The following is a 13,011-nucleotide window of genomic DNA, read 5'->3' as shown; positions in this document are numbered from 1 at the left end:
TGGTGCTCGCCGTTACCAAGTTTTGAGGTTACTTGTTGGCGAAGCATTTTACTCTGGTGACGGATTACAAGCCACTGACAGGACTGTTTCACCCGGAAGGGGCCGATTCAGCACATGATCGAAGGAAGAATTCAACGGTGCGTCTTACTACTGTTGTTATGTCATTATGATATCGAGTGCCGCCCAGGAAATGCCCTGGACAGCTAAATGCTAATGCAGACGCTCTCAGTCGCTTACTATTGACCCTAATATTTTGTAAAACAGAATCCCACATGAATACTTTTTTCCCCCGTACCATAAACAAATGGAATTTCATCAGGTATTACATGCAAAAAACTTTGCAGAAGATTTGGAAAACATTTTTTCTCCCATAAACTGGCCCAAATATAGCAGTGTTTGTAATTCATTTTACTGTATGCAGCTCAAACTCCCTTAACACTGTGATGTTTTTTAAACTTTCTTTTGTTTGCCGCAGCAATTCGCCCATCTGTTTGTAGATTCATATATGTGCGTTTTTTCCCTTTTTTTAGTTATTGTGATAGTGCAACATATAATTTGTTCGAGTGACACTGCTACAGCCTGCATCCTTTTCACGACTTCTATTGTGATCTGCATTGTGATGCTTTGTATTGTATTGTTGCCCCTTCTGCTAGGGCCAGCTTTCGGCCTGCAGTATAAGTAAATGAATGAATGAGTGAATGAATGAATGAATGAATGAATGGATGAATGAATGAATGAATGAATGAATGAATGAATGAATGAATGAATGAATGAATGAATGAATGAATGAATGAATGGGTACCAAGGAGGCCAAGAACCCACGGAATACGTGCTTTATACGCGGGGCCTAAATTCCGTGGTCCTTCCTGCTCCGCAATTTACAGCTGATCAAAAGCGTTCGAAATTTAGAGGCGATAATTTGGACTGAAGCTGAGGACATGCGACAACGTTGTTTTTTGACTCACTAGTCCATAAAATTTCTTATTCTAATCCATTCCTTTTCCATTGTCTTTCACTCAACAGTGTCTTCGTCAGGGGGTGTACCTCATGCATACGGCCGCGGCACTTATCTGCAGCACAGCAAAACCTCATGCCGTACTTTTCTTGCCGTAACGAGCTCGCGGCCCCAGTCGCAATCTGATTTGCTGGGGCCATCGAGTATTGTTGCCGGAGGTGATGCGACAGTGTATGCTAAAGGAACTGCAGGACAGTCGCCCCGGTTTCAGTTCCATGAAACGAACATCGCAGGCGATGTTTTGATATCCTGGACTACTAGTTAGAGACATCGACGTGTTGGTTCAAAGTCGCCCTAAATGTATACAATGCTGGCCCCCTGCCGGCTACTGAAGTTTCGTCTCCGTAGCTGGCGAGCAACAAGCCATGGTACAGGCCGCATATGAACTAACACAGATGCTCCGAAACCTGTTTCACAACGTAGGCGGCGGATACTGCTCTATCCGATGAAAGCGCTGTGAAAAAAAAAAAAAAAAAAGGAATTCACGACGCAAATACAGCATAGGAATGCACCTGCTGCGCGTTCGTTGCTTTGCACATCGCCTATGTCGCGACGACCACGATGCACCGCCACCAGACGATGCCGCATGCAGTGCGCTGTTACTGTGCCGTCTGGCGGTACTCGAAGGCTGTATACTACCGTTGCTAGTCCATTATTCACCACCGTATTTCACTGCAGGGAACCGCCCACATGCTTCGATGTTTGCAGTTGAGGTATGCCGACTGTATTGAGGCACACGTCGCGTCAGATTTTTCCAGATGTTACCTTGTGGAAATAAAAGATATTTTTCGCCTCAAGGCTTTCAACAAGTTCGTGATGCGTTTCTTGCCCGTTCAAATAAAGGAGAATCGCCACACAGTATTTTTGCATGCAAGCGTAGCGTGCACTTACCTAAGCTGTTAGGTCGTCTAGATGGACGTGGTGCTTGCCACAGCAGTCGCGATGTGTTTCGCGATCTTTCTGAACGGTCACAAAATCATTGAACGCCACCATGCTATCCTCCCAGTGAGTAAACTACGCAGAATGTGCCTGAGCAAACTTTGTTCCCCAGAAGCCGCCAACGGTGGCAGTCCGAGGGTATAGATATCGGATAGCGCCACAGTGCTCTCTCCGTGCTTTGCTCTATAAGTTTCTTTCTGCTTCGGAATGGGCCTGCGTAAGCGTCGATGAAACCGACTTTAACGCGATACTTGTGAACGAGACTAATACTGCAAGCGTCGCAGAATAACGGATCCATACTTGTAATCGCGCATGCGCCACATGCACCCTGTAATCAGGTACACGAACAAGCTGGTAAGTCACCGCATTGCTGGAACTCTTTTTAGGTTTCGGATTAACTTACAAGTTCAAGCTGACCTCTCAATCAATTAGAATGGCAACTCCCAATTTGCAACTTAATATCCGAAGGCAAACAATGGAAAATCACCGCTGCATTTCGACAACATCAAGAACAAGCCAGTATTTCTGGAGCAGATTAATATCGTTATTATTACAATTCCGGTGGTCTAACTAAGCGCTACGGCAGCACAACAGTTGATTCCGGTACACCTTTTAATTGCGAGGCATCTGTGGGATACCGTTATGCACACGTCGATGCGAATGGCCTAAGCTTCAGACGCGTAGCAAAAATTAGCTGTTAACGTTATTCCTGCACCCACAACGAGTAATTAAGACTGCTGCACGGAACCAACAGGGCGCAGTTTTAAATTATTGTGAGACAACTGTGGAATATTGCCAGATACTCTCATGAACATAATGATAGCTATTGAACTGAAGTTCAGTGATAGTTTACACTGAAGTTTGTCCTGCGCTCACAAAAAATAAGTCAAATTGCCATAGGAAACGAATGGGAAGCGTTTTTAAGAATTAACAGCAAAAACCTAGAAGCCGGCACAGGGAAGATATTTGAGAGAAGGGCATAATCTGCTCACGAGAAATGCGAAAGCCTGAGCGTTGTTATTGCTGTTGCGACGCTAGATGCCTCGTCATCATGTTTTATTTTATTTGTATTTTTATTTCTATCCTTTCTTTATTTTCATGTGTGTTTTTGCGTACTTTTAATTTATTTTGCTCACTGCTTTCAATTTTCATTTTATTTCGTTTTTATTTTTGTGATGAGACTGTCTATGATTTGTTGACGTCATCAATTGCTAGTTACTGCATACTACATCACCTAAGTTTTTGTTTTTGCACAATCACCTCCTCCTCTGACTCTTTTGATCACGTGATTGGGACCACGTTTTGTGGATACATCTTGCGGACAACTCTCGTACGCCACATAAGGCTTTTGCCTTAATAGTACAATGTAAAAAAAAAAAAAAAAAAGCGTTCAGAAAAGGTTTTCTAGAAAATGTCCGAAATTTCTGGTTATGTCAGACAATAAAATCTACGTGCTTGACTGACGTCTCAAGGCCCGTTTGAAAGCTCAAAAATGACCTAAAGATAGAGGTTCTCATAGTGAAATTCAGTGCAGTCAAAAGAATTGCAAGTGCAGCCTATTTGAAGGTCACGCGAATTGTCATATTATGTAAATTATGCAGACTACGTAAAGGGTGCGTCAAATGTCCCCAGGCCGCAGTTTCTGATCTTGAGCGTTATTGTCAAGTCACTTTAGACACACCTTCAAGCGCAAAATGTGTGGAAAGTGAGGAGTATCCTCCTCCTCCTCCTCCTCCTCCTCCTCCTCCTCCTCCTCCTCCTCCTCCTCCTCCTCCTCCTCCTCTTCATGTTTGAGGGTCTCAATAAATTCACAAGCAGCGCAAGTGACAGATGATCTTTCTCAAACGGGGACCCTTTGGTTGAGGACTTTTTGACCAGCATGACACGTTCTTGTGCTGTCTGCCCAAAGTGATTGGTTTAATTTCCGCGAAACATTAAAAAATGAAACGTGTAATCGAACTAGTCACCATAGTCCCTTAGAGAATCCTTTGGTAGACTGCGCAGTGTTTCGTATTCTAGCTTAGTTTTGTCCCGATTTTATGTTCTGTTGAACAGGTATTCTGTGGTTGCAGAGTCATGTGTCGGTTTTAATACCCGTTTTTGTTGTCTTTGTGCACTAAGTTTTTATCATGTACCTTCGCGTAACCATAATCTCAAAAAGAAATAAAGAACGCTCTAAAAGGAAGGAATTTTTTTGACCCATGTAACACGCTCTACCACCCATACATTCGCCCCTCTCCTCTTTCCTTTTCTTTACGTAGCATTTGTACGGTTCTTCCAGGACATAAGGATCATATTACCCGCGCGACACGCGGCACTGTATGGTCTGCCAAAAGGCCTCCTTTTACGTCCTTTGGCAGGAACCACACATATGTACAGATGACGACCAGGCGACACAGACTGAAAAAATGTTTATTTCTCTCGTTTCTCTGTGTACAAAACACAACCAAAGCCTTCAACAAGCTCCGCAGGCAAAGAGCACCGCAACGCAAGCATATTTTTCATTTCTTTTCTTTTTTTTCTGGCTTTCAGCACACTTCCAGGGTGTCTCGACACGCCTTTCTATACTCACGCGACACATATGGGCCGTGGAGGAATGTACAGGCCCGCATATCGCTAATGCCACAAAAACGTCGCGACTCGGGTCCGCGATCACGCGCTTTCGCGAAAACACTTGGATCTTCACAAGACACTTCAAACGAACACGTATAGACACGCGTGCTAGGTGGTTTTTAAAATTTTGCCTTCGTGCATTGAAGTCCAGTAAACCATAAGGAAACAGTTGAATCCCAATCAAAGCCTTTGGGTGTAGATGATTACTTCGTTTAATCGGGAGCTTTGTTTTTGTTTTTATTCGAAGTTTTGTTTTGATTCGTGAACAAACTTATGACTGAAGGCTAAGGAAAGCTGCACATCTTTTTTTTTCTTGTCCTGGCTTCAGCCGTTGCTTTCGTACGTCATTTCCTGAAACACGAAGTCCAATAACGTATTTTGCCCGCCTCCGGATCCCGCCTGGACTCACGCGGCAAATCGTCTCACCAGGCCTCCATGCGTCCAGCGCTTGTGGGCACTTTTATTGATTGCGCACATTGTCGTAAAGGCCTAAATGAGTGCGCTATTATTTACAGGACAGTGAATCTGGTTACCTTTCAAAGAAAACGATTTTTTTCTTGTAATGTCATTTTTCGTTTGATATTTATTTATTAAAAATTCTCCGTTAAACTGGGCTAAAGCCAAAGTATATGGCGTTCATTCGAAACTGCTGCAGCGCAGCGCCCTGTGACGCAGAGAGGGAACTAGAGGTAGAGCCTTATCAGTTCTTTAGACTGGGAAATTAACTGATAAGTTTAATTGGGATTCAACTGCGAAGATATTTTGTTTTTCGCGAATGCTACTGCACCACTGTGTCGAACTAAGCGGGCCCACCCTTTTACGCTGCGGTTCAAGGAAAAGAGGCTTCGGGTTCGAAGGGCTACGCTGAAGTAAGAATCGAGCCTCCGCTCTTAAGCTTAGCGGGAACACGTTACAGACGACACGTAAATAAATAAATATAACAGTGCGTTAAGGGAAGGGTCCACACCTCGGCAAGTGTACAATGTGTCAAAAGCTGCCTTACCGTGACTGTGCACGAGTAAAGGAGGAACTCCGGAAAAGGTGCTTTATGCTCGAGATTCGTATGAATCGGTGAGTGCTAGACATACAACACCAGCAACGAAAGTCAGCTCACTTGAGTCGGCTGAGATTAAGAAAACAATTAGATAGGACAACTGTGCAGCTAAAAAAAGTAGGGTGGGTGTATCAGCAAGCACTGCGAAACCCTCGCCCAACAGGCTGTTCGATATATGTTTTCTTTTTTTTTTTTTTTTTTTTTGTTGTTGTTGTTGTGCCCGTGGTGCGCGCACCACGTAGAAGTTTCTTTGGTTCCTGTAGCTTGTCACAGCAGACTTTTGTAACATTCCGAATTAGAGACAGATTAAAAACGTTACGCGAATAAATCGACGAGCTCGGTCATCGATAGCGTAGAGCTCCGTTTTCAACAAGAATCGGATTCTGGCGGCGTATTGCCACCGCTGCGACCTGAAGGAACAATGGTGGTTCGCATCCTGCAGAAGCGGGTTTTCTTTTCCTTCGTCCAAGCATCGCTTCGTCGGGGCGTCGCTCGCGTTGAGTGGTGAGCCAACATATAACAGCGATGGTTCTAGCCATCCGTGCCAATGAGAATTTCGCCGAAGGCAGACTGCTGCTGTGTGGATGTGGTTGGGGTCTTCTCGAAGACGCAGCCGCGGCCGGAGGGCAGTTCACAGGGAACGACGTTTCACCAACACAGACACCTCAGTTCCTGTGTTTGAAGGGGCCAGGCACACTAGGACTTTGGTGGACCCTCAGATGTCGATGGTTTGTCCGCTGATGAGTCACCGGGGCTGCCGCCTGCTGACGGGTCTGCAAGTAAAACAATGAACGAGGGCTGTTAGGCACTTTAGCCGTTGGCATGCACAAGAGGCATGCACAAGAGGCATGCACAAGAGGCTGTTGACAACGCGGTGTAAAGTTTTTATTTTTCTTTCTCATTTGAGTGCAAGGACTGCTACGTCCATGAACACTAATTTCTGTCGCGCCATGGAATTGTAAGCCTTTCTTCATTATGCCTGAATATCTGACGTGCTGGGCCGCTAATACGCGCAACAGTGTATACGCTTTGTGGTCCCTGTTCTTTTGCTACGAACGAGTTCCCTCAGCATTCTATGAAAAGAAAGCCAAGCAAGTGCAGCTACACAGAACTTCCGCACGATTTGCAGTCGTAGGTAAAAATAGCGTCCGAGTGCTACTTCTAAAAAAACTTGCTGGAAGCCAAGTAACTCCTGCCATCAAAGTAGTGAGTCGTAATTTCGGCCCGGTTTGCCTACACTACTGTTTTCGTCTTTTTCTTATAAGCAAATCTAGCCCGTAGCTGAAATCGTTAGGCGACCTTTTTCTTGGCTTCTTCTTCCCGAATATTACGTTCCCGATGAAGACATCTTCTCGCAGGGGCATATATCAGCTCGCATACTGAAAGAACAGTTGGTTGGTTTGTGGGGTTTAACGTCCCAAAGCGACTCGGGCTATGAGAGACGACGTAGTGGAGGACTCCGGAAATTTCGACCACCTGAGGTTCTTTAACGTGCACTGACATCGCACAGCACACGGGCAATCTACAATAGTTAGAATATGCGATAATGAATTGTGAATAAAGCAAGAACAGCGATTCTTGTCAAAAGGCCGGTCGCGCAGCTGTCAATTCCGGATTGGTTAAGATGCCTGACTACTGTTCCGGAGTACCCGGGTTCGAACCCCACCGCCGACGGTTGCATTTCGACGGAGGCGAAATGGAGGGGCGTCCGTGTGCTGTGCGATGTCAGTGCACAGTAAAGTAAAGATCACCAGGAGGTCGAAATTAACCACAGCCCTCTACTACGGCATTCTTTCTCTCTTGCCGCTTTCATTCCCACCTTCCTCTCTTCCCCTACAGCGCGGTTCAGGCGTGCACAGAACAAGTGTAACAGATACTGCGTCTTTCCCTTCCTGCGAACCAATTAATATTATTTGCCACGCGAAGTGAAACAGGCGTACAATATCACCATGAGCCGATACCTCTCAGGCTTTGTGTTGGTTGGTTCATAGGAAGGGAAAGGCGCAATATCTGTCACACTTGCTCTGTGGACACCTGAACCGCGCCGTAAGGGAAGGGATGAAGGTGGGAGTGAAAGTGGATAGAGAGAAAGGGGGGCCGTAGTGGAGGGCTACGGAGTAATTTCGACCACCTGGGGATCTTTAACGTGCGCTGACATCGCACAGCACACGGACGCCACTTCGTTTCGCCTCCATCGAAACGCAGCCGCCGAGGCCGGGATTCGATCCCGGGTACTCCGGCACAGTAGTCGGGCGTCTTACCACTGCACCACCCCGGCGGGGCAAGGCTTTGTGTTGGCATTCTAATTTTTTAGACATAGGATTGGTCTCCCGTTCACGAGAGTACATCAGACTGGCCTGCACGTGCACGTCCTGGGAGCCTCGACGGTAAACAGCAGACAGCTTCCACAGTGCGCATCGGAGCAGGTAGCCACAAGTGGATTTTAGCAAGCACAGGAGGAGGAAGAAGATAAACATTTATTAATCGAGGAAGTCAGGCAGGCAGGAGCTTCTGCGCTAGATGGCCAGGAGCCATTGAGCTCTGGTGACCTGGGTTGCACGCTCGATGGCCCGCAGTTGTATTAGCGGGTCCGAGCTGAGCACAAGTGGCCTCCCACTGCTCGCAGGTAGAGAGCTGCAGATCCCGCGGAGGGGAGTCTAGTGGGCATGCCCATAGTATGTGGTGTAAGTTGGTCCTCTGGTGACATAAGTTACAGTAAGGGGTGTATAATGCCGGGTATGCAAGAGCGTAGGTGACTGGATTTGGAAAGGAACGCGTCTGTAATTTTCGCCAGGTGACCTCCTGTGCCTTTGTAAGAGATTTGTGTCTCGGAAGGTATAGGGTACGTGTTTGACCAAATTGTAGTGTAATTTCTTGATAGGAAACCATACGGTCCCTCGCCGACCTCATGATGGGTTGTTCCGTCGCCCGGCTGACGAGTCCTCGGGCGAAATTGTGGGCAGCCACATTACCAGGAAGGGAGGAATGTGCTGTGCAGATTATCTGTATTGAACGATGAGTCCTTTGAGAGGCAAGCAGCAATTTGAATGCTATAGGAGATATCCTGTCTTTGCTGTAATTTCTTACTGCGGTTTTCGAGTCGCTAATTATATGAAGGGCTGAGGTTAAGCTTATCGCGATGACGATCGCAGCCTCCTCCGCTTCCTCCGGGTCGTTGGTAATGACCGAACCGGCCTCGTGAGGTGGTGACCCTGATAATTTACAGTCACAGTCGTGAATGCATTACGGTCCGCGTGTTCGGCTGCATCGACATAGACACCCTGAATTCCATTCAGACAGGCGAGTAGAAAGAACCAAAGTCCTACACAAGCAATACCAGTCCAAAAAGCGTAAACTTTCACCGTGTTTCTTGCCCGCAAAAATTGCGAAAGCTACGACTCTTGCGCAAGAAACTCACACAGGTGTCCAGCGTTCGCGGCGTCACGCGTTGTCGTGGACTCACCGCTGCACGAGAGCTTCTGGAAGCTGCAGGGCAGGGACGCGGTACTGACGTTGGTGGCGCTCTCCTCGAGGATGTCGGGGAGGGCGTTACGACGCCCCGTGCGGCCCGTCTGCAGGAAGGCGTCGAAGCCAGGGGCTGTGCCGCCCCCCGCCGCGCCTGCGCCGCCTGTCGGGTCGCCCACCGGCTGCTGCTCCACTTCCATGCTGTTAATGCTCCTGCCGCCGGCTCCCGCCAGGCGCCACCACCCTCACTGCTATTTCCTGCCGCCGGCGTCGACGAGTCTGCGCAAAGACGGGTTTATGCAGTAAAGCTCATGTCAAAAGTCTTCAAGCCACAGCGGTCACTTGTATCGAAACGAATAAATGTTTCATGCAGCGGAACATTTAGAGCACACTTCAGCAGCAAGCTCCTACGAGTGGCTCGATGAAAACCATCTCTCATGGCCGCAAGACTCTTTGGTCTTGGATGGTGCCGCGATGGCTCCATTACGCGGCCCACAACCCCAAACGAAAATACTTTGGCTTAAAAAGATCTTTCAATCAAGGCTGTACACTCCACTAGTAAAGCGTAATGTCGGTAGAGTTGGTTGGCGGTCAAGAGATCTGTGCATAAAGATAGGACCGGTGATCGGACGCTACCAGTCCTCTCGTCTCGAGCAGGGCTCCTCTGGTGATCGTTTTTGATGAAGGTGGATCTAACACATTTGTAATTCATTCGCTTGAGCATGCAGAACAAAAAAAAAAAAGCGTTGTTGTTGTTGCGTCTGAAGAAAGAAGGAAAAGAAAATGCACGAGCGTGGTACTAGCTCTGTAGCTGAGCCACCTCCGCTGCCTCGTGCAGACAGAAAAAGAAATAAAGAAAGAAAAATAAGAGCGAGAGAAAGACGCGCGTCGCAACAGCCGTCGCCCACCATCTAAACGGTAGCGGGTGCAATGACGGCCTACAACAGATAAAAATATGTTGGCAGGCTAGCCCCCGCTGCAAGCGGCAGTGACCTACCAGTCCCAGCCCCGTAGGGCCAGGAGCAGCCACCCCACATCCCTCCTATTCATTCGTGTTGCACGCCTGTAGTTACGTAGAGGTGAGAGGCGATAAAAATTCCCCTCAAAATCTTTATACAGTTTTGCAGCACAGGCGTACCCTAACCAGGAGTCATAATAACATCTTAGCCCGAATCGGTCACTGGTTTGGTGGGCTATTCAGTTGAGTTCATTTTGAAGGTAGCGCGAAAAACGAGGACCAAGAGTAGAAGGACACAACACGAGCGCTTTTCTGAACCTTAACTCATCATTTGATTCACAAATACAGTCCACACTGTGCATAAGGGCTGAGTGGGGTAAGGAAAACAGGTCAGTAACATCAATGCTAAAGGCTCTGCAGCTGCCAGGATTAGACTTCAACAGCACATCTACCAGTTTGTCAGAATTTGGAACTAAAAATGGGTCAATAATAGAGTCGAACGATAGGCTAGTTGATCACACATCTTTTGGAAGAAGGCAGCAGAGCAGGTAACACCAACACAAAGCACAAGAGGCACACACACGCACACAAGGACAACGCTGCACTGACAACTATATTAACTGGAAACCGCACATCTTCTTCTTTCACTTCTTCCTTCACTTTACGTCTGCAGCCAACTTCTTTCTTGTTGTTAACATCCTGCCGGTTTGCGCAAAAATTCTACTTCCTTCTTCAACAAAACCACCGATGGCATGCTGACACATTGGTCACCCAAGTCACAGATTGCATATGCTTCATAAATCTCTCTGGCTAACTGACCTTCACAATGTTAAGGTTATGAGAAGGATGAAGGACAAGTTAGCCAGAGAAATTTAAGAAGCATATGCAATCTGTGACTTGGGTGACCATTGTGTCAGCATGCCATCGGTGGTTTTGTTGAAGAAGGAAGTAGAATTTTTGCGCAAACCGGCAGGATGTTAACGACAAGAAAGAAGTTGGCTGCAGACGTAAAGTGAAGGAAGAAGTGAAAGAAGAAGATGTGCGGTTTCCAGTTTAACTTTTGTGATCTCAAATCTTATGTTTTTGTTTAGTTGTCAATTACTTTATTACACTAAATCAGTTTGTGTAGGACATTTGGCAGTCCACACTGAACCCTGGCCAATCCCCCTTCGTGGGTATGTGCCAAATATCAAGGAAGAAGAAGAAGAAGTTAAAATAGTTGTCAGTGCAGCGTAGTCCTTGTGTGCGTGTGTGTGTCTCTTGTGCTTTGTGTCGGTGTTACCTGCTCTGCTGCCTTCTTCCAAGAGATAAAAATGGGTAATTAATATGTAGGCCAGACAGGAACTTGATCTGTTTTATTCTTTACCCCACTCAGCCCTTATTCACAGTGTGAAGAACTGTATTTGTGAATCAAATGATGAGTTAAGTTTCAGAAAAGCGCTCGTGTTGTGTCCTTCTATTCTCGGTCCTCGTTTTTCGCGCTACCTTCAAAATGAACCAGATTCAACTCGCCCAACTTTCAACCTTACTACTTTTCAGTTGAGGTTAAAATCAAGCAGCTCAGAAGAAGCTTATATGGCATGCGCCGCTTTTTTTTTTAAATTATTTTTTTTTTATCATCTCTCACACATTTTACTTTCTTCTAATTCGTCCCATAGCGTACAGAGTATCTGACCTGGTCTGAATTCACGCCCCCGAGCTCCATCCTTCCTGGCTGCGGAACAAAGACTCATTTTATCTGTTCCGCTCCAGCGCGGGAACCAACGTGTTTCCAAGAGGGCTTTTCGTCACTGCGTGCACTGTAATGACGCGTCTGTAAAAGGCTCATTCCGACTGAACGAAATGTTTTCAAAGTGTGATTCTAAGTGCTCTGCCTCCTGTGTAACCATTTTTTACGTAATGGAAACGATAACTTCTGATAATTTCGCTATACCGAGGAACACCTGAAAAGCGGATACTTATCACGCCCGATGAAGTCCCGTAAGTGCACCGTAGCCACACTTATTCCACTATACGACGACATGCAGACACTTGCACCCTATGAGGCGTGTACCTATTAGAAAACCGATATTCCGTGCTTCTTGGAAATATGACACATTTTCTCTCGAGCGCAACGTCTTTCGGGCGGCCCAAGATAACAAGCGCTGCTGAACACGCACCACAGAGGCATTTAATATACGTGTAGTACTCGACAAACCTGGGCAGGGCGCAACGGCCTGTGGCTGTTCCAGTACAATTACATGCAGGTCAACGGCGATGCCGTGCGAAGATTAGAAAGGCGTAGAACTAAAATGAACAAAACAAACACGCACACTGTTCGCATGCGAAACAAATAAATCGGAGCGTTCGTTCGTGCTTGCAATGATGTGAGCGGGGCGGTGTCCGCCGACTTCGTTATAGGCGTGTCTCGAATCCCAACGAGAGTGGTTGCTGGAGGCAGTGCCTTGGCAAATAACTCGCCGGCTGCCGCGGTTTCTCATCTAATCTCCTTAAGACACTGTCAACCTCTTTCAACATTCTCCCTCCCTCCCCTTTCGTCACGCTCCTTGACATCGCGCTGCTTGACACCGAGCGCTTGGCCGAGACTGCCTCGCTGAACGACTTTCTCCGGTCGAACTCTGTTTTCTTGGGTCGATACCGCGAGACTTTCCTGGCATAGCAGCCTTCTCGCACGACGCGCGTGTGGTCAGTGCCGTTACCTTGACCGGCGAGTGGTCCACCGTGACGCAGTATCTGCTCTCTGGAATGCGCTCTGTCAGGAGTCGCTTACAGATTGTGCATGCTAGGCTGATTCCTTTAGTATAGCAACATGGCCGGATAGTTGTAAGTTTTTTTTTTTTTCGTTTACTTCTTTCCTAGTTTTGCGATCTTCCAGTCAGACACAAATTTACATACCCCAACCACTCGCTCCTGCCTATAACAAGGGCGCTCGCTCAGCGACACCGCAAATGTGGGACTGGCCTGGCT

At 47.0% G+C, this 13,011-nt stretch overlaps 1 protein-coding gene across 2 annotated transcripts in view; it reads right to left on the bottom strand.

Moving 5' to 3' along the window:
- Positions 1–4,451: 4,451 nt before the first annotated feature.
- The window catches only part of LOC146207521 (uncharacterized), a 272,224-nt gene continuing 263,664 nt past the window's right edge, over positions 4,452–13,011 (bottom strand). For both annotated transcript variants that reach the window (XM_084588224.1, XM_084588216.1), the window contains 2 exons: positions 9,085–9,365; positions 4,452–6,394 (listed from right to left, as the gene is read on the bottom strand). In XM_084588224.1, coding sequence (XP_084444350.1) covers positions 6,318–6,394; positions 9,085–9,286 — 279 coding nt within the window. In that variant the 5' untranslated portion in view covers positions 9,287–9,365 and the 3' untranslated portion in view covers positions 4,452–6,317. The remainder of the gene's footprint in view (positions 6,395–9,084; positions 9,366–13,011) is intronic.

Source organism: Amblyomma maculatum, chromosome 1, assembly GCF_055883805.1.
Source record: "Amblyomma maculatum isolate TAMU_Amacu chromosome 1, ASM5588380v1, whole genome shotgun sequence".
Taxonomy (NCBI): domain Eukaryota; kingdom Metazoa; phylum Arthropoda; class Arachnida; order Ixodida; family Ixodidae; genus Amblyomma; species Amblyomma maculatum.
Note: the sequence above shows the minus strand (reverse complement) of the source record. Positions and strands in the feature narration are given on the sequence as shown.